Here is a 27,651-nt window from a genome sequence, read left to right as displayed (position 1 = left end):
GCGGCCGCGCTGGCGGGACCCTTGCGCTCCACCGACAGCCAAGTGCAAAGCAAAGCGGCACGTGCTGTGGCTGCGTTTGCTTGTGACGCTGATGCAAGAACTGAGGTAAAACTACTCCGCAAGGTCGCGGTTGTTTATAACACCTCTAGATCCTGAGCCTGGGGTTGTACTTACCCAGGATCTTTGTGTTTCGTCTATGTCCTAAAAGTCCTGGGCTTTCTAGGTAGTAAAAATTTTTTTATTTGCATCACAGGTTTATTGACTGAATTTATCTCAGTTTAAAAAATAGAAAAGGGTTTTCTTTCATTTGTGTTTTTACTGCTGTATTTCCTCGCACCAAATTAATGTTTTGCAGCTTTCCAGTGGCTTCAATGAGCTTTAACCAGGGGTATATCTTAAACCCTATATTTATGAGCATTAAACACTAAGGCTTCTTATAGCTGCAACTGTCGGCTGAACTTTGAAGATGAGAAGTTCTGTCTTCTTTATTCTGTCTCAGTGTTGTTCTGAGGCCTGAGCTTTCAAGGTCTGAACAGCACTATCTGACCTTAATTAATAAGATATCGGCGGTGCATGGAGTGAATGTAATTCAGACAAAACTTAAAATATAATTAATCCCTTGACCAGGCATCCAGCGAGTTGAACTTTCTGCTGTTTATCAGTGGTCGTAGTATTTTCCTTTCATAAATAAGGATGATGCTATGTGCATTCATAGATCATAAGCTGGGGTTTTCTCATGGGTCAATGCTGTTAATTAGGACATGACTAAGGTGCATAGATAATTCATCTACCTCTTTCAATGTCCTTAAAATGTCTTTCTCTTAAAAAAAATCCAAATGAGAAATTTTTCCTCCACCATGGATAGGAAAGATACTGTAGCACACGAGAATAGGATGTTAATAAGATTGTCATACATACAATACAACACAAATTCAAATATATTGTGATGTAAATTAGTTGCTAGGAGGCAACAGAACACAGAAAAAAGCTGTGTGACTCTCCATGGCAGACTCGGGTTGCATAGTCTCGTTAGCTTCCACACTGCAGCAATCTAATAACCGAAAAGGAAGGCAGAGCCAGAAGGGATGTGTGCCTTGTATCACTACAAAGCTTGCTTCATCTCCAGCCTACACAGAGTTCACAGAAGCACAGAAACCCCCATAAATGGCCTTTCTACCGGCTCACCATTGTTTGTCTACAAAGCTTGAATATTTAGGATGGTGAATTTCACAGGCTGTTCTTGTTGGGATAGATGAAATATGTAAAGTAGCAATGTCTTAATCTTTTTTTTATAGCTAAGAAATGCAGGTGGACTGGGACCACTTGTTGAATTGCTGCATTCTAAGAATGGAGAAGTCAGAAGAAATGCCTCTTGGGCTGTAATGGTCTGTGCAAGTGATGAACTAACTGCTGTTGAACTATGCAGGCTAGGGTGAGTAGAAATAGTATCAAGGAACAGAAGGATGATTTTGGTGTGAGAACTCTACTGTCTTTACTTATTTATATCAGAATAGCCAAGTTAAGATATACTTTTTGGTAAGCAGAAACTACTTTTGCACCACAGATGTTACAGATGAAATGGTATTGTTTATAAATAATAAAAGTCTTAAGAAAAAATGTAAGCCTTAAGAGAGAAATGTCCAGAATTATAAAAAAAAAATGTATTGTCTCTGTGACTGAATTGGGCTTTATTTTGAAGATGTGCTTATATATGTCAAAATTAGAGAATACAGTGCCCCAAACATATGAAACTGAAATTAAGGTTTCAAGGTAAGTTCAATATACAGTATATTGTACTTATTACACACAGGGTAAATTTGATTTATAAACGCTGGTTAACTGCAGGTGTGATGTGTCACATATAAGAGACTCTATTTATTCCTTCTTAGAAACTTCAAGTTCCATATATTGATAAGTTTTGACACAGGGCTTCTTACACAGGGTGACTTTTTTAGTTAAATTAAAATATATATAATTGCCCTGCTCCCTCTGCTGGACACTTCTCTGATTACTGCACAGATACTTAAAATCCATCTATGAGGGTATTCTGCAGAGTGGGAATCTCAGGAATTTACACCGAGGGGACCTCAGAGGTGATGGTCAATCTGCCCACTGTAAGACTGATCAGATACACTGACATATTTTTCCTTGTTGAGTGTAAATAGCAATCATGATGGGGTTTTACAACTTTCTGAGGTAACCTGTTCCAGTGCTGGAGCATCCTTGCAATTAGAAGGGGTTTCTGAGTTCTAAATATCACTTACATCAAATCAGTCTGACTACATGTTGTCCTACTTTCAGTGTGATTGAATAACCACCTTTATATAGCAATATGAGTTTAATTCACTGTACTGGCTTATGTTCCATGTCGCTGTCTGTTTCCTTTCCATGGCAAAGTAAAAATGTTACACTTCTTTTTGTTTTGGAATCTTGTATCATTTTGTCACACATCTCTGAATTTCTCTCATTTATTTATGCCATTTTGAAGTGCCATCTCCCAGCCTGGATGAGGTACTTCAGCTGAGGTCATAGCACTATCAAATAAAGCTCAGTAATTCTCTCTGTCTTGCATATAGCACGGTTCTTGTATAATTCTTTCTTTGTGACAGTATCAGAGTAGGATTCTAATTTATGTGTCCTTCCAGTTTGACAGCATATTATTGATAATAATACATTAAGCATAGTTTTTCAACTGGTCAGGCACTACTTCATGTTATTTTCATGTTCATCATATTTCCCTAAATTGTGCATGAGTATTAAGCAGGAATATGTGAAAAGACTTGCTAAAGTCAAAACACATCTCAGAGTCAACTCATCTCTCACATATACTTCTGCCTATACATTAAAGTCAGTTACCCAGTCAGAGAAAGGACTAGATTGGCTTTACATGATTTATTCTTGACAAATACATAATGGCCGTTTCTTATCTCTTGTTGCTTGCAAACTGATTAATAATCTGGTGTGGTGTCCTTTGGACACTGAAATTTGGCTGAGTGAACTCTAGTGTAATTTCCTTATTCTTTTGTTTTTCAAATCGAAACACTAGCTTTGCCCTTCTCCACGCTCCTGATACCTCCTCCTGTCCTCCCTGAATTTTCAGATACAGTTGTAAACAGTTCAGAGGTTGCTTTTTATCAATTCACAGAGTAGTGTGAGTTAAGTGTCCTCATGGACTACTAACTTTGTCTCCTCAAACTTACTCTAGATACATTAAGCCTACTCTTTCTACTTCCTTGTTAATACTTCTGCCAGGCATCTGTTTGCAACCTTTTTATGAAAACTGAAGCAAAAAAGGCATCAGACACTTCAGTCTTTTCTGTGCCATCTGTTATGAGTTTTCTTCTCACATTGAGTAATAAGCCTACATTTTCCTCTCTGACTTGTAGCATATGAAACATCCCTGAATAGTTGTGTCTCAGTTTGCATGTGGTCTTTTGGTTTTTGTCCCTTACTTTTTAATTTCTCTTGGAGGTGTCAGTACTTTCATTCTGTGAGTCCTTTTTTTCACTTTCTGAGTCTTCACAATTTTTAGTGCAGCTCTATTTGTCTCGTTTCAGCTTGTCTTTCCTCCATATGAGGGTAATGTACCATTGTGACTGTAATGTCATTTATTTTAGACACTGCTGGACACATTAGCCTTTCCTTCTTCATTTTCCTACATAAAATTCTTCCTTAAGTTTCTTGCTGATTACCTGACTTTGTTGCAGTATGACAAGTAGCCTGTACTACCCTTCCACTATTTTCTCCCATTGCTGTCTTCAAAGAGAAGGTTGTCAATTGCCTTGCCTGAAAAGGTTCTCTGGATTCATCTGAGGTACCTTCAGAAACCTGCATTGTAAATATCCACAGCTGAGGTTCCTTGTGTAGTTCACAGAGAGAAACAGTCTAAATGTGAAGTTCATTAGGTAGGTGGATAGATAGATAGATAGATTATTCCTTTGGATGCAAAGAATGTCTGCATGTGTGTACAGACATACAAATAAAATTTGAATACGTACACATACACATTACTATATCACCCTTTTTTTTTTTTTTTTTTGTTACATTCCTAAACAGTTCCAAAATTGCAGTATGCTATGTTCTCCTGATTCAGCTTCCTTCATCTTCTTAGTGAGGTTTTCCTAATTTTTTTTTTGTTGTTGTTGTTTCAGAAGCTATCAGTGTGTGGGTTTCAGCACCAGAAACAGTTTAAGAAATTAATTCCTGTCCTCCCCTGTCCCCACATGATGAGTTGTTTCTACCTGCATGCTGCAAAACTCATGCCACCCTGGTGGTGCTGTTTGCATTTCCATGTTCATCTCTGTTTAGCAAATCTCTGCCAACTGCTCCTCCCCCACAGTAACAGTCCTAAACCAGAAGGATTCACACATTGCATAATGCACAACTGGAATCTGCAAATTGTATTGCAGGTTGGAGAGAGAGAGACAGAAGTTCCCTGGACTGAATCATATGGTCAGCTCTGAACATTATCCTTTTCATTCTACTTTCACATCCTTCTTTTTCTCAAGTTCTCTGTGGTGTCTAACATCCTTTGGATAAAAGGTCATGGCATCCTGTCCACATTTCTTTCGCTATTCCTAAAGGCATTGCTTTTGCTTTTGAGCGCTGCAAGGCATTTTCCTCCCCTAGAGAAAGAACTCTGTGCAGCCCAGCCAGCTCCTTCCTGGCCCAGAGGACACAAGGCTAGCGCTTAGAAATGAGTCTGTCTTGGCCTTGGTAATGCTGAAAACTAACTCTGAACTGTATAATAACGATTAGTTGGTATTTAATGATGAATTAGCCTTTGTATTTTGTTTAACAGTGCTTTAGACATCCTGGAAGAAATTAATCTATCAACAGGGCGCAAAAATAACTTTAGTGAAGCTGCTCTGGAAAAGCTACTTGATAACAATCTTCCCCAAAAGTACAGCCAGATGGGATACTTATCATCAAGTAATATCATTACTGATGGTTTCTATGATTGTGGCTGGGTAAGCTACTTTAAATAAATTACTCTACTTAGAAAGAATAAAATTTTCTTCTTGATTTAAAAAAAGTAAGAGTACTATAGCAAAAGCCAGAATCTTGCTACATAAAATACTTGGTTTTATTGTCCTGAAGTTTCCCAGCTTTTATACTAATTCATTTTCATTAACTTTCTTCATGGATGAAATCTCATCATCTTCATGCTATCCCTATCCCCCAGTTGCAATCTTCCTCCTAATCCTATATAAGCTGTGCAGACCTTGTTCCTCTCCAGATCCTTTCTCAGACCTTAGTTCTTCTGTTCTCTTTCCCTGCAGTGCACTTAATACGAGCCTGACACTGAATGACCTATAGACTTTTTCTTTGTTTATTTTTACATAAAGAAGTAAAGAGTTCATATTTTCACCTTGGTCATGACTGTCTCTCACAAAGCAGTGTTTATAAAGACTGACTCCAGTATCACTTATTAGTGCTGTGTTCAGCTTCAATCTGAGAACTTTTCAAAATGCCCAAAAGAATTAGAAATACCAGTCTTACTGAAAATCAGTGAAATACCTGCCTCTAAAGCACTTGATTGCTCTTGAAAATTCCATCCTATATTGTAAAGTCCTTTATTCCAGAACTGTTTGGAGTGACATAGTAACAATAACTACAATTTATAAACAATATTTTCTAAGAAAATGGATGAAGAAAATGCAAATGAAGAAACTTTCACATTTTGAATTGCTTTATAAGTTCTTATGTAAGTCTTCTGTTAAAGATTAGGATTTTTATATTACTCTTTAAATATATTTTACATGTATTTTTTCACTTGATCTTTAACTGAATAGAACACCTAATTTTCTTGTAGATAAAACCTGGAATGAAATGTTTATCATTGAAGGAACTGAGTATGCAAGAGCTTACTGATCGTCGGCCCATAATTTTCATTAATGCTAAACCACAAGGAGAGTGAGTCATGTTTGATCTACTAGCATTTATTGCAATAGCTCATCTTCTCCATCGTTTTCACTGTTTCCAGTACAAACTATATAGTATAGATACATGTACACATATATAAAATAGAGAGATCTGTTTTAATCCCGGCACAGTGCTTCATGTCCTAGAAGGCAAGATATTTATATTTCATAAAATAAGAATTAAAAAAAATAACTTTTTCCCCCTAGACAGAAAAAATATATTCAGTTGACTTGCTTTTTTACCTTAGCCATTAAGACCTACTTATTTAACACCCTTTGATTCCTGATGGTGGGACACCCAGTGTTTTATTAGTTATAACAAAGCTTGTCATCTGACATAATAATTATGTCATGTAAGCTGAATGTCAGCTTGAGACAATGAAACCTCTGGTTTGATGATCTTGTATGGACAAATGCATGGAATTTTAAGTACAACATCCCAAGAGGCAGGACAAAGTCAACCATCAAGCTTTCAGGCTTGATAAAGAACCTGTCTCCATTTCTTCTCTGTTTAAGTTGAAGCCAGCCTAACAAATATTAGATTTGAATGCAGGAAGTTGGTATTGGACTTGTTTAACTGGGAGTCATTTCCTGTAAACAGTCTCACAGATCAAAGAATGCTCTACTGATATTTTGCAAGTCCAAAACCTTCTTCTCTGTCAACACATCACATATTTGGTTTACAATATCACTAGCTCCCCTTTTAAGCTTGTATATGACACCATAAAGATGTCTGAGAATATCTGTGACAAATTAGATTTCCATGCTCTTTGTTGATCCTAGAGTTGTCTTTAACTATCAGGTTTTCTTTGACTTTGATACATTTTTTTGCCTTTGCACCTTGGCAGCAGCCTTGCTCCACAGTTAGATTTTGTATCCATCATTTGGTATTACATACTTCATTTTTAATCCCTGAATCAATATCTGCCTTATTACTGGTTATGTTATTTCTTCTACTTGCATACTTCATGTGAATATATTTACTGTCCTTTTAAATCAGAACTCCATTTTCACAGCTTAATGTGCAAACACTACCTCTGCAAATAACATGCAAAAAACTTTTGTTCTATTTCAGTCTTGCAGTAGAGGAGAAGGCACAAGATTCATATTATGAACAGACTATCTTGTCACCTGCTCTTTCAAGAAGAGGTGGTAAAGAAAAAGCAAGGTATGTTTTAAGATTTACTGATTGTCTATGTTCCGTTATTGGTCGAACGTTAGAAATAGAATTCTGGTTGAAAATAGTGATAGACTCAATTCCAGACAGAGTACAAATGCTTAAATGCAATGTTAAATAGGTTTTTTGAGTTTTTCTTTCACCTCCTAATTGCAGTAATCTTACTTTATCTATCTTAGTGGTTATTTGTCCTCCCCATGCTGTATTGGAACATCTCCTGTTTATTTGGCTATTTTTCCTTTCAATACTCCTTGGAGGCAGTGAAATGCTATTATTTTACATCTTGACAACTGAGAGACGGGGAAATTAGGGTAGAAGTTCTTTCTCAATGTAGAACCTAGATCCACAAAAAGTACCTACACTGCCTACATGTATGCATATTTCTAGATTAAATTTCTTCCAGTGAAATTCCTTAGATGACTCAAAGCTGAGATGGGTGTGCTCAAAACTGTTCAAGCCTAAAAATGCCTTGCTCTTGCAGGGCTCCCTCTGATTCATACAATACACTAGGCACAGCCCTGCAGTCCTTTTTGTGGAACTGATCTGGTGGGCATGTCTGCTCATACCAAATAGGTCAGAACCACTAACTTTGTAGTGGGAAATTAATTTCTTCTTTTCAGAATTTCTTTTACAGAAAGAAAGAGGATTTGAACCTCTCCCTCCCACCTGCAGATAGCTGATCACAAGATATTTGGGGCCTAGCAGTGTCTTTCTGGTTTGTTGTAGCTGTTCATGAACAATGAAGTCTAATGAACAGAGCTTTCTACTTCAGCTTTTAAGGCACTAATTTGACAGAGACCAACGTTCTAGTCCTTGTCTTGATGACTTGTCATATAAAATAATTAACCCTTAGTTTGTTCCTGGGGAAGAAAAGTGAACCATGGTCTTCCAGCTGTGCCTCATGTAAAACAGCAGCACAACCATGATCACATCAGTGCCTTTCAGAGAAAACAGGTGTCCATGCTTAATTCCAGAGTAATATTCAGGATCCCAAAACTAGTGCAAGTAGAGCCTCCTTGCCATCAGTGGGTTGGTATCTAGCCCTTGATAGGAAGGCGATGTAACCTACGATTCTCCCTGGCTTTATTGTTAACTGACTTAGCAAGCTGATGATTTATCATGCTGGTTTCTGTGGATCCCAGTCCTCACTTCCTACTCTTGTGTTTTATGGTCTAGGGAGCCTTGGCCACACCTCAGGGTTGTGAATTCTAGTCAGTGGTGGACGTTACAAAGTGCTAAATTTTTCAGGGATGAAAAAAAAGAAGACATGGCATGTCTGTTGTAGGAACTGAAGTACTGTGTTTGCAGTTTTTAGCTTGGGGCTCATCCATGAACTGTGATATTGATAGAGATAATGGTTGACTTCTTATACTGCTTATATATTTCTGTGTCTTTATATGTCTGTGGTTGAGAGATGAAATATGCAGTAAGAAAGTAAAGAGAAAATTGGAACCTGCTTTGTAATCTCAAAAGTTCAATGGTATCTCCAATGGAGGAAAAGCAGGAGTTATCTGGATAATAGCATTCAGTCAGCAAAATCAGCACTAGAGAAAAAGGCTTAAGGTATCAGACTTTAAATTATATGTGTATTGGGTTTTTTAGAACAGACATGCAAGTTGTCCATAGATAATAGCTGCTAACTTTAAAGGCTTGAGGTTCTGACAAATTAGGACCCAAATCGTGAGACTAGCCTATCCAACAGTTATTGATTTACAAGATTTACAGCTGAATAGTTATTTGGACTGCAAGCACTTCACACTTCTAGAATTCAGTTTAAATAATTCCGTAGTAGATATCTGAAATGGATCATATGAATTGCATTGTGGAAGGTTCCTGTTTCAGGATGCAAAAGAATAGATACAGCATCTTGAGTGTCTTACCAGGCCTACTCTAACTTCTTCATCTCAGAAGACCATATTGCACAGTCTCAAGCAGCTGTGCAGAGCTTAGAGACGTGTTCTGACAGGAAAATGTGTTTGTTTATTACAGTGTGAGATGGGGAGGCCCTTGGATGGTTGCTTTTTAATGTAAATTATGTCAATTACACAGCAAATGATAGCTCTGTTAGCAACCGTAACTCTTTCAAAAAGCAAAAAAAAAATTATTTCAGGAAAAACAAATGCCTGGCACAATTTCCCGTAGTAAACTTGCAGGGATACAAAGACTTCTTTCTTTGAGTATGAAATAATTGCTTTTGAGTGTCATGATCAAGTTGTATGATTTATAACCCCATTGTCATTCATTTTGAATCCATAATTCATACATCACTATTATTATTAATTTGTGAGATTTATGGGAGTTACTTGAAGGTCAGTAGCTGACTCCAAGTCTCAATGCTTAGACTTCTTCCTACATATTTTTTTACTTTGATCATATGTTTCTCTTCTTCATTATTTTTCAAAGTACAACTGAACACAGTTTAAAGCCATTGTTTTGGAAAAGTGATACTAGATTATATAAACCATAGCTAAAAGCTAAGAGAAAGGGCAGTTGTAGTTCTCTGCTGGAAGTGTTTTAATTAGATGTAGAGGAAGTGCCTAGCTGATAGTTTGACATATATTTGCATAGCCAGATAGTAAAATTTTTTTATCTAACAGTTGTATATCTGATACACACATTGATGGGGCTAAAAGATGATGATTGACAAATGTGCATTTATTCCATACTACATTCAGCATTTAGGGAAATACTTTCCAATGCTCATTTATGCCTTTTCTAAAGACAGCCAAGGCATTAAGCTATGCAAAAAAAAAAAAAAAGGAAAGAAAATAGGTGTCATGGCTGTCTTTTGGTAGCAGGATATTGTATTGCTGCCTTCTTCCTCACACTGACTCTTTGGTGACCCATTGGACTTGTGCTGAAGTTGAAACAGGAATCAAAAACAGCTTGGAAACTGTTAACTGCCATGAGTTCTCCCTTACAATATTCCCCTGCATTTGCAGCAAGTATGTCTCAGGAGTAACACAGCTTTGAGAAAGGGGAGTGATTTTTTTATGACATCCCAATTCTCACTGGTAAATAAAATAAGGATTGAAAAAAGGGGACAGGAAAAAGATAGGAGAAGTTTACTGTAATGGTTACTGGTTGTTTTATAGCACTGGGCTGGCTGTAAGACAGCATCTCCACAGTTCCTTATGAGGTGTTAGACAGGCTGAACTGAAGAGTTGAGGAGTAAAGCAGACACAGGTGTGGAAGACAACCTTAAAGCAGCCATTCCACCAAGGAACAGAACATAGTCATACCTGAGAAATAAGCAGCAGAGGAAAAAACAAACAAGTCACTGGTTAAAACCATCTTGCTCAAGTCTTTTCTTCCTGAAAACTGGAAAGAAGCAGAATAAGAGTGATTCAAGAGTTGTTTGAGCAGATAGGAACAGGGAACAAATTCTCCTGCTATACCACGGTAATTTAGTGTTGCGCTTTGCTTATGGAAAAGAAAGTACTGGGAGGATAGAAAGGAAGAGCAGGGGACAAAGAGAGAAGATGGTCAAGGAACAAGAATTTTAGTATTTGTAGCCGTTGTTGTTTTGAAAACCTCCTAAGTCAGACACTGGAAGGGCAGGAATAATTCAGAGCTTTTTAAACAGGGTATTCTTAGCCATAATGTGTAAGTGTATAAATGGAGAAGTAGGCAGCTGCTTAATCTAGCTTTATAAGGTTCCCTGGAGATAGAGTCAAACTAGATAAAGAAAAGTGTTTCTCTGCTTTTTTCAAGTATAAGTGTAATTAATAACCAGAAAGGTTTATTTAAGAGGGTGATGAATTTTCTATAATTGTAAGATTAAATCTTAATTGGCTACCCTTCTAAAATAACGTGCTTTATGAAACCTATGAAAAGGGCTTTTTGTGAATATGGTAAATCTCAATAAGTAAAAGAAGTTCACAAGGTATTCTGAAGACAAATTGCTTGGATTAGACTACTGATAATGGCATGTGCCCTTCTGCTTTGTCCAGTGCCTTCTGTCTTAAGAGTGCTGTTCATTGTGAAAATGTAAGAATAAGTTGAAGAGCATACAATAACGATAATGTGCCTTGGAGCCATGTACTCAAGTGATCCTTCATTTCTTTTTTTTTTTGCTTCCACAAATGCCAAAAGTTTGTGGATTTTAAAAAATAAGCCAGGACTGTTAAACAAAGGACATAAATTTTTCATATTTCACAGCAGAATTGTTTAAGACCTATGCTGACAAAATATATGATGCTTAGGAAACACAAGTTCCATGTGTTCCCACAAATGAAAATTCCTAAACTATCTGATTATATAGAGATACCTCTGGTAAGATACTGATTTTATAGTTGCTACATAACTTGTAGCACAGTACTCAATCTAAGCAGAGCAAGCATTTAATTTATTCTTCTGCTAGGAGCTTATGATTCCTGTTCAGAATCACAATAATTTTTCAGATTAGTGAAATATGTAGCATGTACAATGAAAAAAAGTCATCAAAACCACAGAATTTTTATAAAATCTTCATCTGACAAGCCGTGTTGTAGCTTGCAGGCTTGAAGTACATGGACTTGCAACTACAGAGAATACTGCTTGGCATGTCCTGTCAAGATTTCTGCCGTGCTCCTGATACCATTTGTTCCTTTATTTGAAGTCTGGCTTTCTGTCAAATAAAAACTCATTAGAGTTCATGAATTTTAGTTCATATCCACACAATACCAACCATAACTGTCTAAAAATGTTTCCAATGTGTATGTAGGTGTCTTCTCCCCTAGCTAATCCATATATGGGAAAGGCATACCAGAGCCATGGAGAAAAGCCAAATGAGAATTTACAGCAATATTAATATGGAGTTAGTGACACTTGGTTCCTAACCATCTCCCAAGGGCATGTTCCACAAGTGTTCTCTACAGCTCTGTAGATTTTGGAGTATTTCCTAACCTGTTGGAGAACTACTGTATTCAGATTTGGACCTTAGAGGATACAGTATTCTAAATACATGTTGTTTTCTATGTAAGAAAAGGAAAGGGGAAAAAAGAAGAGGAAAAATCAAAAGAAGATGTTCAGATTATATCTAAAGCCCAGGATGAAATAAATCTAGAAAATACACACTGGCTGCCACCACCAGACTTCATTTTACTGGATTACATTAAGGATGCTTCCAAAACAATTCTACCACTAGCTACTACCCGGGAACAGGTTATGGCTCTTGCACAGTGAGTACCAAATTATATTTCCATAAATAATGCAAATAAGTTGAATTGGTAAAATAACCATTTTCTCACCCAAGGTCAACATTTCCAAATCTGTTGTTCTTCCCATCCCTAATTGGAATCCAAATCAGCTTTGGTCCAGAATATTGACAAAATTTTAGATTTTAGGCTTCTTGTTTCTAATCTTGTTGTAATAAGATGTTGGGTTTTTCAAAATAAAATATCACTTGCAGCGAAAGGTTATAAATTTCTCATTTTGAAAATATTCGTATGGACAATTTCAGGGTTTTTCACACTTATTTATCTGTACTGATCCTTTCCAAGGAACACATTAGCTGCATATGGCAGGTATATCATCAAGGAGCAGGAGAGACCCAGGTGCTTTGGAGTCTAAATGCAGAAGATAAAACTCTAACCTAATAGTCAAGACTTTGAATTTACATGTATCATGTCTGTTCTTTTTCTTACCTTCTTTCTTGCCTTATGGGTTTGGAAACTCAGGACAGAAACTCTTGCACTTTGTCTTCTTATAGAGTGAAAAGCATGAAACATTTTTCTAATGTAGTTTTTAGGTGCTACTGTAATTATTATCCTAATGATTTAATAATGCCAGAATATTGCAATGGTGCGTGTACAGACTGTTGTCATCAATTAGTGACCCATTAGTTTCACTGACTACTCAGCCTGGGCACCAATCACTGTCATCTCCAAGCAGTGTGTCTGCTTCTGTCTTCTCCTTAGTTTAACCTCTGCTCTCTTAGCAGTTTCCTGCCTACCTCCTGAATCTGGAGAGTTTGGCGTCAGATCCCACTGAGTCTCACAAAATTTCTTTCTTATACCGACTCTCATCTTTAGTAAAGTGGTCTAATGTGATACAAGGACTGACTTTTCTGTTGATTGCAAAATTTGGCAGGACAGATATTCATCCTTAACTCTCCAGCTGTGTATAAATCACGCTGCCTTCCTCAAGGTGGAATCCATAAAATGCTCTTTCAAATCCGCTCTTCAAACGCGCCAATGACATTCTTGCGGACGCACAGCCCAGCGGAACAATCACGGGAAATTAAATAGAATGTTTTCTGTGGGGATTTTTATGTCTATGTTCCATTTTAAGCGGCTGCCTGAAGAGCATGTGTTGAATAGGAAGGGGAGGAGGAGGCAGCTGCAGCAGCCCTCAGCAGCCTGGCAGCTTGAGCCGAGTTCCTGCTGTGCTCTCGGGGGAGGGAGCTGGGGTAGCTGCAGGAACATGCAGTAGTGCTAGCTGGCTCCTTTTAAACAAACCAGCACATTTCTGTGCAGACATGCAGGCAGGCTCAAGAAGCCGTGCTATGGGTACAAGCAGCACAAGTGACTACCTGGAGCTTTGCCCTTCTTCAGGTTCACCCAGTAATTCCCTCTGGCCTTCTCGGTGGTAACTCCTTGTGCCCATCCTGTTGCAACCAGTACCTCCTCAGGCCCTAGGGTTTGAGAAGTAAGGCCTCTGAGGTTGCCTTGCATGGACAGTGCAGACAGAACTTGTCCATGGTTGCTGCAGAGGAGGTGATGCAGATTTTGGCATCCTGTCTGAAGCAGTGGCTGTGATTCCTGTGTCAGCTATTCAACACCTTGTCCAGAGTGACAAGCCCTCAAGTAACATTTGTGCCTGCGGCTGAGGACACCGTGAGGAACACAGGTCTTTACATACAGGGCATGTAAGTATGCAGAGGGGAGGTAAAGGTGTGTGTGTGAAGAGCTAGGGACTTAAAAATCAGAGCTTCATCTCACGTGTACACAGTCACCCAAAAGGCATGCTTTTGGCAACTTTTGCATAGATTGTGAGTTCTGATCTGTTCCTGTAACTGAGTCATTCTTCTTAACAGATAAATGCACACTTACCCCCCAAATACTGGCTTCAATGTAAGAAAGCAGATGTAGAAGTTCAAGTACCATTTATGGATATAGTTGCTTTCCTGTGTTGAGATCATTACCTCCAGCTTTATTTTTGTGTTATATATTCTTCTGTCTTTGTTATTATTTAAAAAAAATGTTAGGACTGGGGATTGTAATACACAGCTTACATAATCTGTTAGCTGTACAGATGAACACTATTGAACTTCTGAACCATTGCCTCAGTAATTACACTGTTATTGATGATTTTCTTTGAGGAATATGTGCCTATACTAGACCTCTTCTGGATCTCTGCTGATGGCTGTTGCACCTTGGTTTAGGTCTGTGACAAATGTGAATGACTCGAGTTCTGGTTATCTGCATTTAACAGTGCGTGTATTTAAAATACCAGTTACTGAAATAGAAAAGTAAAGCAAACATAGCAAAAGTGTTAAAGTCTTACAAGTCATTCACTTATTGCTTGTATACATTTCATTTTGCTACCATTTTGTGATAAATTCAGAAGAAATTACAGATTGAATTGATTCCAGTATACATTGGAACAGGTTTGTTGCAGACAAGATGGGTGGCCCAATCAAGAGAGACAAACTACACGCCTTCAGCTGGGAGCTTCACCTAAGTGAAATAGAATTTGAACTGAAATGCAACATTATGCCTATTGGGAGAGTTAAAAAAGGGACATTCTATCACAGGGCTTTACTTTTCAAGGTACATTAATTAGCATTTTTTTTTAAACATAATATATTGATGTTTAATGGCTATTATTAGCTACACTTGCATTGGTATAATATAATATGATATTTATATTAATATAAAATCTTCTGTATACAGTTAAGTCATTTTTTCACAGGCAAAGTTGATTTCCCAGTGAACGAAAGCCAGCATTGCTTCTTTTTGTAAGCATTCCTGTTGTCATTAAATTGTCTTAAGCGATATCAGCAGAATACTTGATAAATGACAAAAAGACAAAATATTTGGTTTAGAGTCAAAACATTTTACATTTTCTGTAACCTGTAAGATACTGAATTATGCAACTTCCTTTTTTTTTCTATGTTGCAAATGTAAATTTGTTGAGACAATTTTTATTATCTATCCAGTATTCTGTGGTAGTATATAACAGCTTTTATCTTCTAGTTTCTTAGACTGAGAAGATTCATTTCTTCTGTCTGCACATGAAGGTGTATTGGTGCAGGCTGCTTACCTGTCCTATCCTTTTCACTTGGCTGTTTGGTAGCTGGACTTTTCTCCTTCTTGGAAAGGAGAAGCACGGGCCTAGCACACTAAGTAAGAAGGACCTAGGGAACTGTACACAGGAGATACAGCACAATCCTAAATTTATGGACTCCATGGGGAGAGAAAGTTCCTGACATATTTTATGGAGGTCTGAGGGCGTGAATTAATTGTGCTGAAGCAGCACTGATGTTCACTTATCCCCTACTACTGTCTCAGGAAACCTATGCAGGGACAAATCATCTCTCTTAAAGCCACAGCAGTCTAAGCAATGGATGTCCTTGCCCATTTGTAACAAGTTAAAAATCTTTCAGGATTTCACTCCTTCACAGCAGATGCACTCTGAGAAAGCAGTTTTGTAGCTGGAAACCATTACAGGTGTGTCAGTGATAGTGCAGCACAGAGGAAAGGTAGGTGTTCCATGTAGCAGGCTTGCCACAAACCAAGTGCTTTCAAGGAAAGCAGCAGTCCTGGACTTACATTGATAAAAACGTTGCATTTTAACACTTCCTATTTCATGTTAGCTTTATGTGTGCAGTGTAGCTATACCTCAATGCTTGAACAGACAGTTCTTCAAAATATTATTCAGAAGTAAGTCATCCAACTAGAAAAAAAAAACATTGCTGGGTACTGTGGATGTTGCACTTCATTTGAGATCTGAAGGACTGGCTGGTAAACAAAAGTAACAGTGTCTGAAAAGAGTTAAAATTAATACTTTTCATGTTGTGCATCGAATATGATAGAAATAACATTTAAAAGCCTACACTTTCTAGGCAGAACCAACAATAAAATCTGCAATTTGGAACACTTTAGAGATTTACAACGTCTGTTTCAAGAAAGCTCTTGGCCTTTTGGGTATTTGTTTTATTTTTAAGCATACTGGCCTTTCCATATGTCACAGAATGTACATGTATTAATTGTGATTAACTCCTTTTTCTCTCCTTTTTAGGTGCTAGCAGACAGAATTGGCATTGGCTGTAGTTTAGTTCGTGGCAAGTACAACAGAGCTTGGAATGAAGTTAAATTGGTTGATGACTCTCCTCAAGGAATATCTGGGCTTCTGCTTCCTCCTCAAGAGTATATTGTAGATCTAATATTTGATCCAGGCTTTTTGATGAAACAGGGAAGTGCTGAGGCAGATCAGTACAAATATATTTAATCATCTTGATGAGGTTTGCCCAAATAACTATTTTAAAGATGTTTGCAGTGGTAATATTCAGGAAACATAAGGGGTTTCAGGTTCAGCTATCAAAAAGAGGCATATCTGGTATGTTGTCCTAAACAACTAATTAAACATGTTTCAGGTATCCAACTTCAATGCAAAGAAATTTCGTTAATTTTTTGGTTCTATTTTAAGGCTAAACTGTAAAACTAGAGATTAAAATTTGGTAGGTCAAGAATATTTGGTATATGTTAACATTATAATGCTTATTAAGTATGTTTACATTCTTTCAAAAATACAGTATGTTCTTTTCTTCTTATGTTCCTTCAACTCCCATGGACATTTATAGGCATTATATGCCAATGAGGCAAGAAAATGTGGTATCTGGTGAAATAACAAGTCACCTAAACACAACTGGACAATTATTTTTTAATGAAATAACCCTAGAACTGAGAATTAGAAGAACTAAAATAACAGTATACTTTCAGCCTACATAGAAAACATCCCATTTATATTTCTTGGAACTTGACAGAGTTAATAGTTACAGATAATAACATACTTTGGATTAGAGTAAATAATGTTCATCCTGGCACAGGGAAGACAGATGATCAATAAGTTACTGCTTGCGATCTCCCTTTACATTTTTTATTGTCACTTGAAGATGAAATGGACTCTAAGACTGCAGTTTTAGGGAATTTTTATTTCGTGCAGCCCTGGGTAATGTAGTGGTGCTGAAGTGTGCTGGTACATCTAAAGAGAAGAAAAACACTGGCTGGAAGACACTGGTAAACACTTCCTGGTGAAGCTGTTGGGAATGTACTGGAATATTTCAGAAAGCACCACTATCAAGGGTATTTACTGTTGAAAACTGAGAAAAACTCCTGTACAGAAGTTAGGCCAATGCAGACAACATTGTGCAAAACTGACTTCAGAAGACCAGGACACCAACAACAAGGCATTTACTTCCGGCACACCAAAAATGTGAATAAAATATTTGGAGTCTCTGCTCTTCTAGTTCTTTTAATATTTGTGTAAGCACAGTCACTTGTATACAGCATTTTGAGGGGGTTTACATCTGCTGTATTCACTACTGCTTATGAGCATGATCCCACCACTCCCCCCACTTCCTCCTCTGACATGCAGCATGATTTTCTGGTAGCCCTTTGGGAAACATTTTATCTTTCTGTTATAAAATCACTTATATAGCCTCATGTTCACTTTTTTACCTTATGTTCAGCAGTACTCTAGACATCAGAATGAAAGAGCACTCTAGAAACAAAACACACAATGTGGCAGCAGAACTGAGTGGAAGGCCAGGATGTGTCTCTTACTGCTATGTGGCAGGTGGAGGACTGGTGAAAAGTGATATGCTCTCACTGACAGGCATGACTGGGTATAGAAACCCACAGCTTGGGAAGTGCACACCCAGAAAGCAAACCCTCTACCCTTGCAGCTGTGCCAAGGTGTCTCCTCTCCTCCCAGAGAGCTGCACCTCTCCACAAACGGCTCAGAGGGAAATGACCAAAGGATTGCTCCAGCCATGGAACCAGGGGCGTTGCAATACAGATGTGTGGACTTGGGGTATGATTTTTTTTCATGCTCTTTACTGATAGAGCTATTACAGCAGAACATAAAAGATAAATTAAGAGCTATTCAGACATCTTAATGAGATAATTATTTTTCTATTCTATAAACACTGGCTCTGACACTGAAAGATATCAGAAATATTGGAATAACTTCATCTAACCTTCCTTGTCCACCATCACCCAGGCAGAATTTAGAGTTTAGATACAGGTAGAGTATGTGGAGAAAAGACAGAAACCAGAGGGAAGGACATACACGAATAGTGTCTTTGACCTATAAAAATGGTATTTGTAGGGCATGGAAGAAAGTGTATTGGAGAGACAACGAGCTAGCAAAAGCTTTTCTCTTGTTAAGGAGGGAGCTTATTAGCAAGCTAATGAACCAGCTAGTTCTTCCAGCTCATTGATGTCTCACTGACATGCTGAGATGCCATCTATGAAAACCATGTACAAAGCATAATTGAAGCCAGTTCTTGCTTGAAGCTGGGGGAAATAGAGCAAAATGAGAAAAGCAATCCTATCGAAGCAGGCAGCAGAACCTGTTGCTCATGCAACCATTTGCCAAGGCAATACCCACCTACTAAAATGCTGCTTGCAACTAGTTGTCCTTGTTCTAGTCCTACCTTGCAAGTGAGCAGAGCAGAGGGTTTCTTGGACCCTGCCTTCAGAAGTCCTAACACTTGGTCTATGCACAATTGCCTAGTCTATTTTAGAATAAGAGACAAAAACGGGTCTCAACAAAAGACTTTTCTAGAAAGTGCAGTGCCACTAGGTTTGTGTAGAACAAACCACTTCCATTCTACATAAAGTTTTGGAGCTGTCCACCACCATCTATCACTTCCTCATCCATGCTGCATAAAACTGCCAAAAGTAACAACCTCCTCTGTGGCCTCCACAGTGTGTACCATCTTTCCCTTTTGTGGTGCCAGCATTGTGCACGTTTGCTTTAAAACATGGTGCTAAGTTCTTCTGGCTCCAAAACCAGCTCACCCATCTGTTGCAAGAAAGCTTGAGCTAACTACCTGAAATGCTGGGGTTTGAACCCCAAGCCCTGAATTAAGGTTGACATATGGGTGATTCCCACAGCCCTTCATACAGAGGTGGTGAGTTTGCCTTATAGCTTCCCCCCAGGGTGCGGCCGGCCCTGCAGGGAGAGCCAGAAGGGAAATGAGCCCCAGGGGTCCCACATTGAGTTGACAAAGGTCAGGTGTCTGCTTGGGGATAAAAGCTGGGACCACTTGCAGGAGTCAGGAGTGTCTGTCTGTGGAGTGCACTCCCCAGAGCTTCCTGGTTCAGGGCAGACCTCCTGACTCTCCCTGGAGCTGGGCCCTGGTCTGTCTAGACCTTTGTGAACGTGGGCTGATCAGGTGAGAGTTGCCATGTGGACACATTTATGGTATATGTTTAGCTTTCTGGTCTGGCTGTTTCCCATGCCAGCTATGGGAACCCTCGGGTCTCTGTTTGTACCGCCTGTTGTGGGCTGAGTCACATCTTTTGTGGGATCGTTGGGGGTGGCGTCAATTATGTACCAGCTGATTGACATGTTTGTACCCCCGGCGGTCATTCATGTTACGACATTTTTGTTTACAATACAGTCTGTGTATTGGTTCATCTTCCTGCTGGCTGTATCATTCTTGTCGTGCCTGGTCATTGGCAGAACACTACCCAACCAGATACCTCAGCGTGTGCCAGTCCCGCATCTGAACTGCAGCTCGTAGATGCAGTGTTGCCCATTACTTTGTCACTGCTCTCCCTTGCTGTTTCCAGGAGATGCCCCTACATTGTCTTACTTTCTGATAGTCACCTTTTGTGTTTTTTACCTACAAACTTCTACAGATCAGCAGTGGTTTCTAGTTATAAGAAAGATTTAAAAAAAAAAAAGTCATCTTTTTAATTCCTTTTTAGTATGAACTCCTCTAAACCAGATGCTTTCAATGATAGTGTTTGAAAGATTCCTTAAAGGCCAGGTGTCAAAAAGATCTCGAAGAGTCAAAAGGCTTTTCAAAATGTCTTAATTAAACTAACTAACTAAAATTAGTTTTAGTTTGCATTAGTGAACAAATTATGAAAGGGCGGAGGTCTGCTCAGTGTTCCAAGATGCAAGAGATTTTGGTAATGATATCTAACTTCCAAAGCCAGAAAAGTAGAGTGTTCTTTGACAAATAGGCACTCTCAAGACACACTTTATCTACGGTAGATCATACAGAAGAATCACATACTGTGAGTGTCAAATTCTTTTCATTACACTATTTTTGCTGTAGACTTCTAATGTAAGTGAGTTTAATCCTAGATCCACCTGCTACTAATGTGAGCTGCAGCACCAAAAACAGATGGATGACTAAAGGCTATCCCTTAGGTATAATTATATGAAAAAAAAAAAAAAAAAAAAAAAAAAAAAGGGGTAGAAATATAAAAGATTTACCTTTGGTAAAAATATAAAAAAAAAAAAAAAAAAAAAAAAAAAAAGTCAGGAGGTATAAGACCAAAAACTGGATGAGCTTAGAGCTACTCAGGCATTAAATTCCTTCAGGAACTCCCAATGACAAGACAGATAAATATCAGGAACCAGTAGGGACTGGGGCTTTGCAGCACTTGGGCCAAAGGTTATGTTTGGTGTAAGCAGCTCAAAGCAGTTTCCCCAAGCCAAGCACCATGTAACATATGGTATGCTTTTAAAATACAAATGGCAGGAAATGCAGGGTGAGTTCAGGATGCAGTGTTGCATGTGCCAAAAAGCATGCTGCCCCATTGGTCAGGGTGCCTTCTGGTCAGAGATCTGCAGTTGCTTACACAAGGATTAGTCTGTAGCTTTTGTTGCCATGGGAGAGAGCAAGTATAAGAAAGGGGCCACCACCAATTTACTGTGTTGTTGACACTTGCCATGTGTTTGCAGACCACAGAAATACAGCAGTAAACAGGAGCACAGATTTTAGTCAGGTCTGTGCTCAGTTTTGGTACTGAAATGTCACTGAACATTCGGTATGCTGGGAAGGTGTCTTCACTTGTCACTCAAAAATTAAAGCAATGCAGGCTAATGAACATGCTAGCAATACCAGTATCTTCCCCTGCTAGAGGAACAGTAGTAAGGTGTGGAAACAAGAGGTCTGTGTAAAACCTAGAGCCTGCTCTGATCCTTTCTACCTTCTTCCTACACAGCAAACATGGACCAAAACATTTGCAGCAGCAGCATTATCTTAATACACTCTACCTTTTAAAAGGCTCCTTTTAAAGTCCTAGAGTTCCCATAGGGGTAGTTGTGCCTCCAGATCTGGCCAGTCCTTACAGCACATGGAAGTTTTTGTTCAGCCTAGAGCTGCTCAGATGTGCCCTGGAAAGGAGACACCAACTCCTGCTCCTGAGGGAGCAGGGAGTGCTGGGTCAGGCTGCCAGCGGGCACTCCATTTTCATGAAATGGAAAAACAGCTCAGGCCCTGAGAACAGAATACTAGGTTTTCCAACAGATAACTGGTAAGCATCCTAGACACCAAGGATTATAAGCAAGTCTTGGAGTACTGCTAAAATAATGGGTTTAAGGCAGCCAAATCACATTAGAAAATGCAGAACTGAACACTGTGCACCTGTGAATCCCTCAGACAATTTTTTTTTAATTAGAGTGGTCTCTTGCACCACTTCCACCTTACTACATACTTCTTATTTTTCAAATTGCATCTGCGTTAGAGAAGATCACAATTTGGTTTTAGATAACGGGGGGGGGGGAATAAATCTAAAAAGTCTCCAGAAACCCAGATAACAAATCCATTTTGAGATATTTTCCCTCCTTCACCATCCACCCATCTTATTAATGGTCCTGTTCATTAGTCTGTCATTCTTGCCCAAGTGAAAGCAGGAGGTGAGTCCAGCCTCCCTGTCCGGTCACAAGGAAGGCATCTCTTGCAGGGAACCAGCAGCATGTTCAAGTGCCCCATCAAGCCCCACTGCAAGCCAGGCCACAGCCTTTGGGGCTGCTGAAAGCTCTGCCAAAGCTGCTGCAGACCCAGGGCACAAAGCTTTGCCCTGGGAAGAAGTGCTGGTGGCAGGAGGATGTACCCCGTAAAAAATATATAGGGCCGAGATATTACTTTTTGGCCCCTTAACTTGCTCAGTTGCATTCTTTGTTTATTATAAGAGTTACAGAGAACAGATGCTGCCAGGAGTCCTCACTCGCATGACAGAAGTGAATCAGAACGTGTCCTCCCAGTTAAACCATTACCACCATACAGAAGAACTTAACGTCGTCCAAAAGAAGCAGGGCACGCACACTCATCCCCCCACATTCTGCATATCTTCTAAACCAAGAGTGTTGCAGTGCAGGTGAGTTACCAGCACAAAAACAATGGGTGACTACACCACAGCAAAAGTGAGATGGAGGAAATGCAGAGTTTGGGGGGTGATTTTTAAGGAGCATGATTTTGTGCTTTCCCTAATTAGAAAATGCATTAAAAATAAATCTTTTGGGGCTCATCTAAGAGAGAAGGAAAGAAGGTTCATAACTACACTTATGTGAATCCCAAATTAAAAATACATCTAAGATGAATGAGCAGGAATAAAACCAGTTCTGGTTAGTCCTACTCCTCAGGAATTCCCATTTGCTGGAGAAGAGGCAAACTCTGTTATCAGGGAAGTCTGTCTATTGAGGGGAGAGCAATTTCCCCCAATTGGAGTGTGAAGCATGACATAGCCTACTCTTAAATCATGTATATTTTACTTTTTTATGATGCAATCATGAATTAGCTTTCTCTGCATTTGTGATTAGAGGATAGAACAGATGGTCAGAGCTTAGTTCAGGGTGATAAATCCATTAAGATAACCTACAGAAAGCTGCTGCTGTGGTGGCTGCTGCCAAATAACTGCTCATTCAATGCTTTGTTCAGGCTCTGGGTACTGGGTGGGAGAAGAACCATCCTGGCCCTTCACTGCCTTGAGGTACAAGAGACAAGAAATCACACACAAGTTTGAGGAATGTATTATTACTATGTGGCTCAAGAAACTTGGATGGTATGATATAGGGGATGCAAGGGGCAATCCAGGGAAACAGCCTGCAGTTATTACTTCCCTTGCAGATACCCTCATTACACCCTTTGAAAAGCGTCTACCTCTCAAAGTTGATGAAATATAGCTGAACAGGTGGCACAATTGCAGAGTAATCTATCAAGGAGTGACTGCAAAATACATATTTCACTTTGAATTCATGTCCTCACTAATTTTACAAGAAATTTCTCAAAGCATTTAGAAACCTAGAATAACTTATGCTGGTCAAGACCTATGGAGGGCATTTGGTCTAATCCAACTCAAAGCATTTGTCACAGCAAACCAAACATGTAGATCCCTTCTCTTTTGCTATCTGCATGGCCCAGCACAAAAGACAAGGCCATTAGCATTAAACACATAGGCCAGAGTTTACCATCCCGTTCCAAAAAATACAGGAACGATATAATGTGACTTACAAGAGGAGGAGTAAATAAATCAATATGTTCACTCATGGTGCATAATGTAGCAAAGGAAGGAGTAAGCCAAGCTAGAAGCCAACTCATCAGTCTGATTCCAGCCGCACAGAAATCACCATAACAATTGCCAGAGAAAAGCATCATTATATACTTAACCCTCACTCTGTCCTGGTCTCAATCTTGTCCCACCATCACTGAGAATTCTAATTGCAATAGACAGTCAAGACAACCTTCGAATAACAAGACATGCATAACACACCCACTACACAAACAAACCTCACCCACTCACTGCAAGCAAAGCCAGCTTTTTATATTATTAATTCTAAAGGCAGGGCATCTGGTGGTGATTTCCTAATTTGCTTTCGCTCAGGGTTGACCAGGCCCTAAGAGAAAACCACGAGGAAGGTCTCTCTCCTGCCTGGTTATAGGCATCATGCACTTGTCAACCTTAATTCAGGGTTTGGGGTTTTGGCCCCAGCATTCCACCTTCCAACTGGAACTATTCTGTTCTGGTCTATTCAAATTCCATCCTTAGTCTTCAAGCAGAAGGTTCCTGCTTAAGCTAGTCCACAAATATGACTTTTTTTTTTTTTTTTTTTCCTAAAAACAGAGGTCAAAATAATTAGGTGTCCCATAGTTTATGATTAGGAGAAAGAGATATTAACCCATAAAGCAAACAAGGCAAGAAATTGTGTGTTGATTATTTCTGACTGTATCTTTGACTTGAATCACATCCGGCTACTCCACAAATGAATCTCAGCAGAATCTGTGGTTCAGCTTCAGGGAGGTTCAGATCTGTATGAAGTTTCTCTGTGCCTCTGAAAACTAGCAATACCCTTTTCCAAGATGCTTTGGCATTTCTGCCACTAATAATTTTTGATGGAACCCCTTTCCATTGTGGGAATTCAGTACTGGTTCATTACTGCATATGTTTGGATAGCATTTATATGTGGAAACAGTAACTCCATATATCAGGAGCTCGGAATTTCAGAATATCAGAGCAGCTAAAAATTGGCTGTGGAGTTGTACCAAGTCTGTTAGAGGAGAGGGAAGACCCTGCTGGAAGGATGTGTAGTTCCTGTGATCACCTCCTACAAAAGCAGTGAGGGTTTCTGTGGGGAAAATGGAACCCACCCCAGATACAACCTGCCCAACAAAGTGCTCATGCTTGTCCCCTTTCCTCCAGGGACCTGGGCACACTACATATGGCAGGTCCAAGACAGATTCCTGTACACTGAACTCCCATAAGTTTCAATGGGAACATCCCATAGGAGGGGACATACCTTAGGTATGACAATATGAACAGAGGAAAATGGATTGCATAGAAATGCATGTAAAATAAAAACATGACTATTTCAGTGTTTTCTTTGTACATATTAATGTCAAGGGGCTTTATTAACAAAAGCTGCTTAAGCAGAGGTTTGAATTTAAACAGGGTTCATTTGATTTCTGCACCTCACTGCTTCCTGGCTGACTGCTCAGTATCCGCCAGTGTAGCCATTACGTGACACTCTGCTTGGCCCCAAAGCTGTCAGTCAAGACAGAGCCTGGGCTGGGAAATGGTTAGAGCGCAAATAATATTAGCAGGATAGTCTGGACCATGACTGCTTCCCTCCTACTCTCACCCTCACCCACCTGCATGCACCCTGCTGCTCCTGCCTTGGCGCAAAGTAACGCTACAGAAGGAGCTGGGGAGCTTCCCCCCCATCTCCACACCTCTAATAAGACACTGTGCTTTTGATGAGTGACCCTTCCCTGGATGCAGCTCGTGTATGTGCTGGAGTCAGGCAGCACTTTTAACAATAAACACACTGAATCAGAATTCAGGGAGAATTTACTTGAAAATTTACATACTGTAGCTAGGGCAGACTTTTAACTGCTTCCTCTTGCACATAAGGGAGAAAAAAAGGAGGAAAATTAAGTAACAACCTAATTGGCTTTTATAACAGTCTATGGGGAGAAATGCAGGCCGGCTCTCTGCCTAGCTACGAAGCTTGGTATGTGCTGTAACCATGGGAGGCAATATTACAGGCATGACAGAACAATGATTTGGTTTTTCAGCACTGAAGATCTGGAAAATCCGCTTTGTTTTCCGCTTCAGGAAGACCTGTCATGCCGGTTCGGAGGACTGCAGGTCAGGCTTCTGCTCAAGGGGAAAATGGAGACTCTGATCTGCCGGTGCACCACCACAAACATGGATCATGGCTGTTGGGATAAACATGATCTGCCTCTTCCACCATCGTGCTCACTTTAACCAAGGAGCAGCTTGCAATGAACTGGGTGACAGAGGATGCTGAGGCTGGGGCTGATGGGCCTCACGCCTTCTGCTCCTTCTGCTCCCCTGGGTGCGTGGCCCAGGCACCCACTCCCCTCCTCCAGAGCCCAAGCAAGGTGACAGCAACAGACCTGTGTTGGTTCCATTCCCAGCCTTGAAATTGCTGCCTTTTGGGATAGTACCAGTAACAGAACTGCAAGGAAGATATTGGTGGTTCATTTTTTATTGAATCTTGTCTTTAAAAAAAGCACCAGTTAAATCAATGTCAATTACATTAAAACATGCAAGTTTCAGGACTAATCACTTTCTCCCATCTTCTTTCATTTCCCAGATACTTCAGGGAGAACTCCATTGATTACCTGTCCCCCACAGAAGCAAACACTGACTGAGATCAAGGCCAGGAATGGGAGGGAAATTCTTCTCTTCCATGGCTGAGCTGGAGACAGAGGCAGTGAGCCCCGGGGGTGAAACCATGGTCTACCACCACTTTCCAGCCCTGAGCTGGAAAGCCAGAACTGTGGGAGTGTCAAATTTGGTCTCTCCTCTCCAAAGCCTCCCTAACACACTCCATCTCCCTCCTAGCCTATGGCTAAATGACTGATAAAAGATGCCATAGGGGCAAATTAGAAGGGGTTTGGAAAGATCTTTCTTTGATCTTCACTTCCCAAAAAGGCTGAACATGGGAAAACATTGTCCCGCCTACAGCACAGATGCTGCCTTCTGCCAGCACTGAGAGCCTCAGCAAATCCCTCTCCTCCCTGCCCAGCAGCAATGCTCTCCTACTATCCTGAATCATGGTCCTGAAGACTCACAGACATCACATTTCCAGGATTTTTATCGAGGTACTCTGGCTTCACTCCACTGTGTCTTGTTATACAGGACAAAGCCATTAATCAACTGTGTGTCCCCCTCTCCCCTGCTGCCACAGACAGCGAATGCAATCACCTGTGAGCCTTGCTGCTATCCAGCTTTTGGTGCACAGCCTCATGGATGTGAGCAGAGGATTTGATTACAGCCACGGTACCCATCATACGCTGTGTTGGATGTTCTCTGCTGCCACTCAACTCACCATCTTAGACACGAGGACAGTTCAATAAGGGGGTGTATACACAGGACTGATCACACAACGCTACTTTTTAGCTTTGATTTAAAATTCGGCTAGAAGAATTAAGACTAAAAAGAAAGTAATTTTGTATTAAACACCACTATTAGCTTTGTTATCCCATCCAATCAAAACAGTTCCATTAACATCATTCAGTAATGATGGACTCAATCAGAAGTGGAGCTATTGGGGAAAAAAAGCAGACAACAGCACTAAAGCTTAACCTGGCAAACTGACTTGTGTTTAGGTCTGCCTTTTAAGGACAGAAGGCCAAACTAAAATACGTGTCTTATTACAGGTATATTTATAGGGAAGTCAAAGCAGCTGTGACTGCAAATCAGGCCGTGTACACAGGCAGGCACTCGGCACATTGCCTTCACAGTTACTGCATCGATACGACTAAGAGCAATGCTCGTAACACGCATTTAGGAGAGCAAGGGCACTTTTTCATGCAAATACCAGGCTCGTTCTCCTTAAACACAACCTATAATGGCCGCAAGCAAAAGCCTCGGCAGGATTTTGTGCTCTTTACGGCTGCAGCGATCGCTGAATTCCTAAGTCGATCCCTTTGCCTCTCGGTAAGGAGCGATGGAAACCTTTACCTGCAAATGCTGCACCGGTATTTGAGCGGGTGCTTTACGCATTACTAAGATGCGGTTATTTGGGCTGAATGCAGGGGTTGGACGTGCCTCCCGCCCCGCCGAGATG

General features: G+C 39.9%; 1 protein-coding gene across 1 annotated transcript; it reads left to right on the top strand.

Moving 5' to 3' along the window:
* Nucleotides 1-3: 3 nt before the first annotated feature.
* On the top strand, nt 4-16,536 carry LOC103778218 (armadillo repeat-containing protein 3-like; the record flags this gene model as incomplete). The annotated part of the gene is given in 9 exon segments (XM_008945795.1): nt 4-105; nt 1,296-1,432; nt 4,802-4,970; nt 5,816-5,916; nt 7,000-7,092; nt 8,575-8,664; nt 12,066-12,263; nt 14,693-14,855; nt 16,327-16,536. Coding segments are annotated over 9 exon segments (1,263 nt in total), but the record flags the coding sequence as incomplete, so codon positions are not given.
* Nucleotides 16,537-27,651: the final 11,115 nt, after the last annotated feature.

This window comes from Merops nubicus, unplaced genomic scaffold (genome assembly GCF_000691845.1).
Source record: "Merops nubicus isolate BGI_N331 unplaced genomic scaffold, ASM69184v1 scaffold29588, whole genome shotgun sequence".
In the NCBI taxonomy this organism is placed as follows: domain Eukaryota; kingdom Metazoa; phylum Chordata; class Aves; order Coraciiformes; family Meropidae; genus Merops; species Merops nubicus.
The sequence above is the reverse complement of the archived record's forward strand: the minus strand, read 5'-3'. Positions and strand labels throughout refer to the sequence as shown.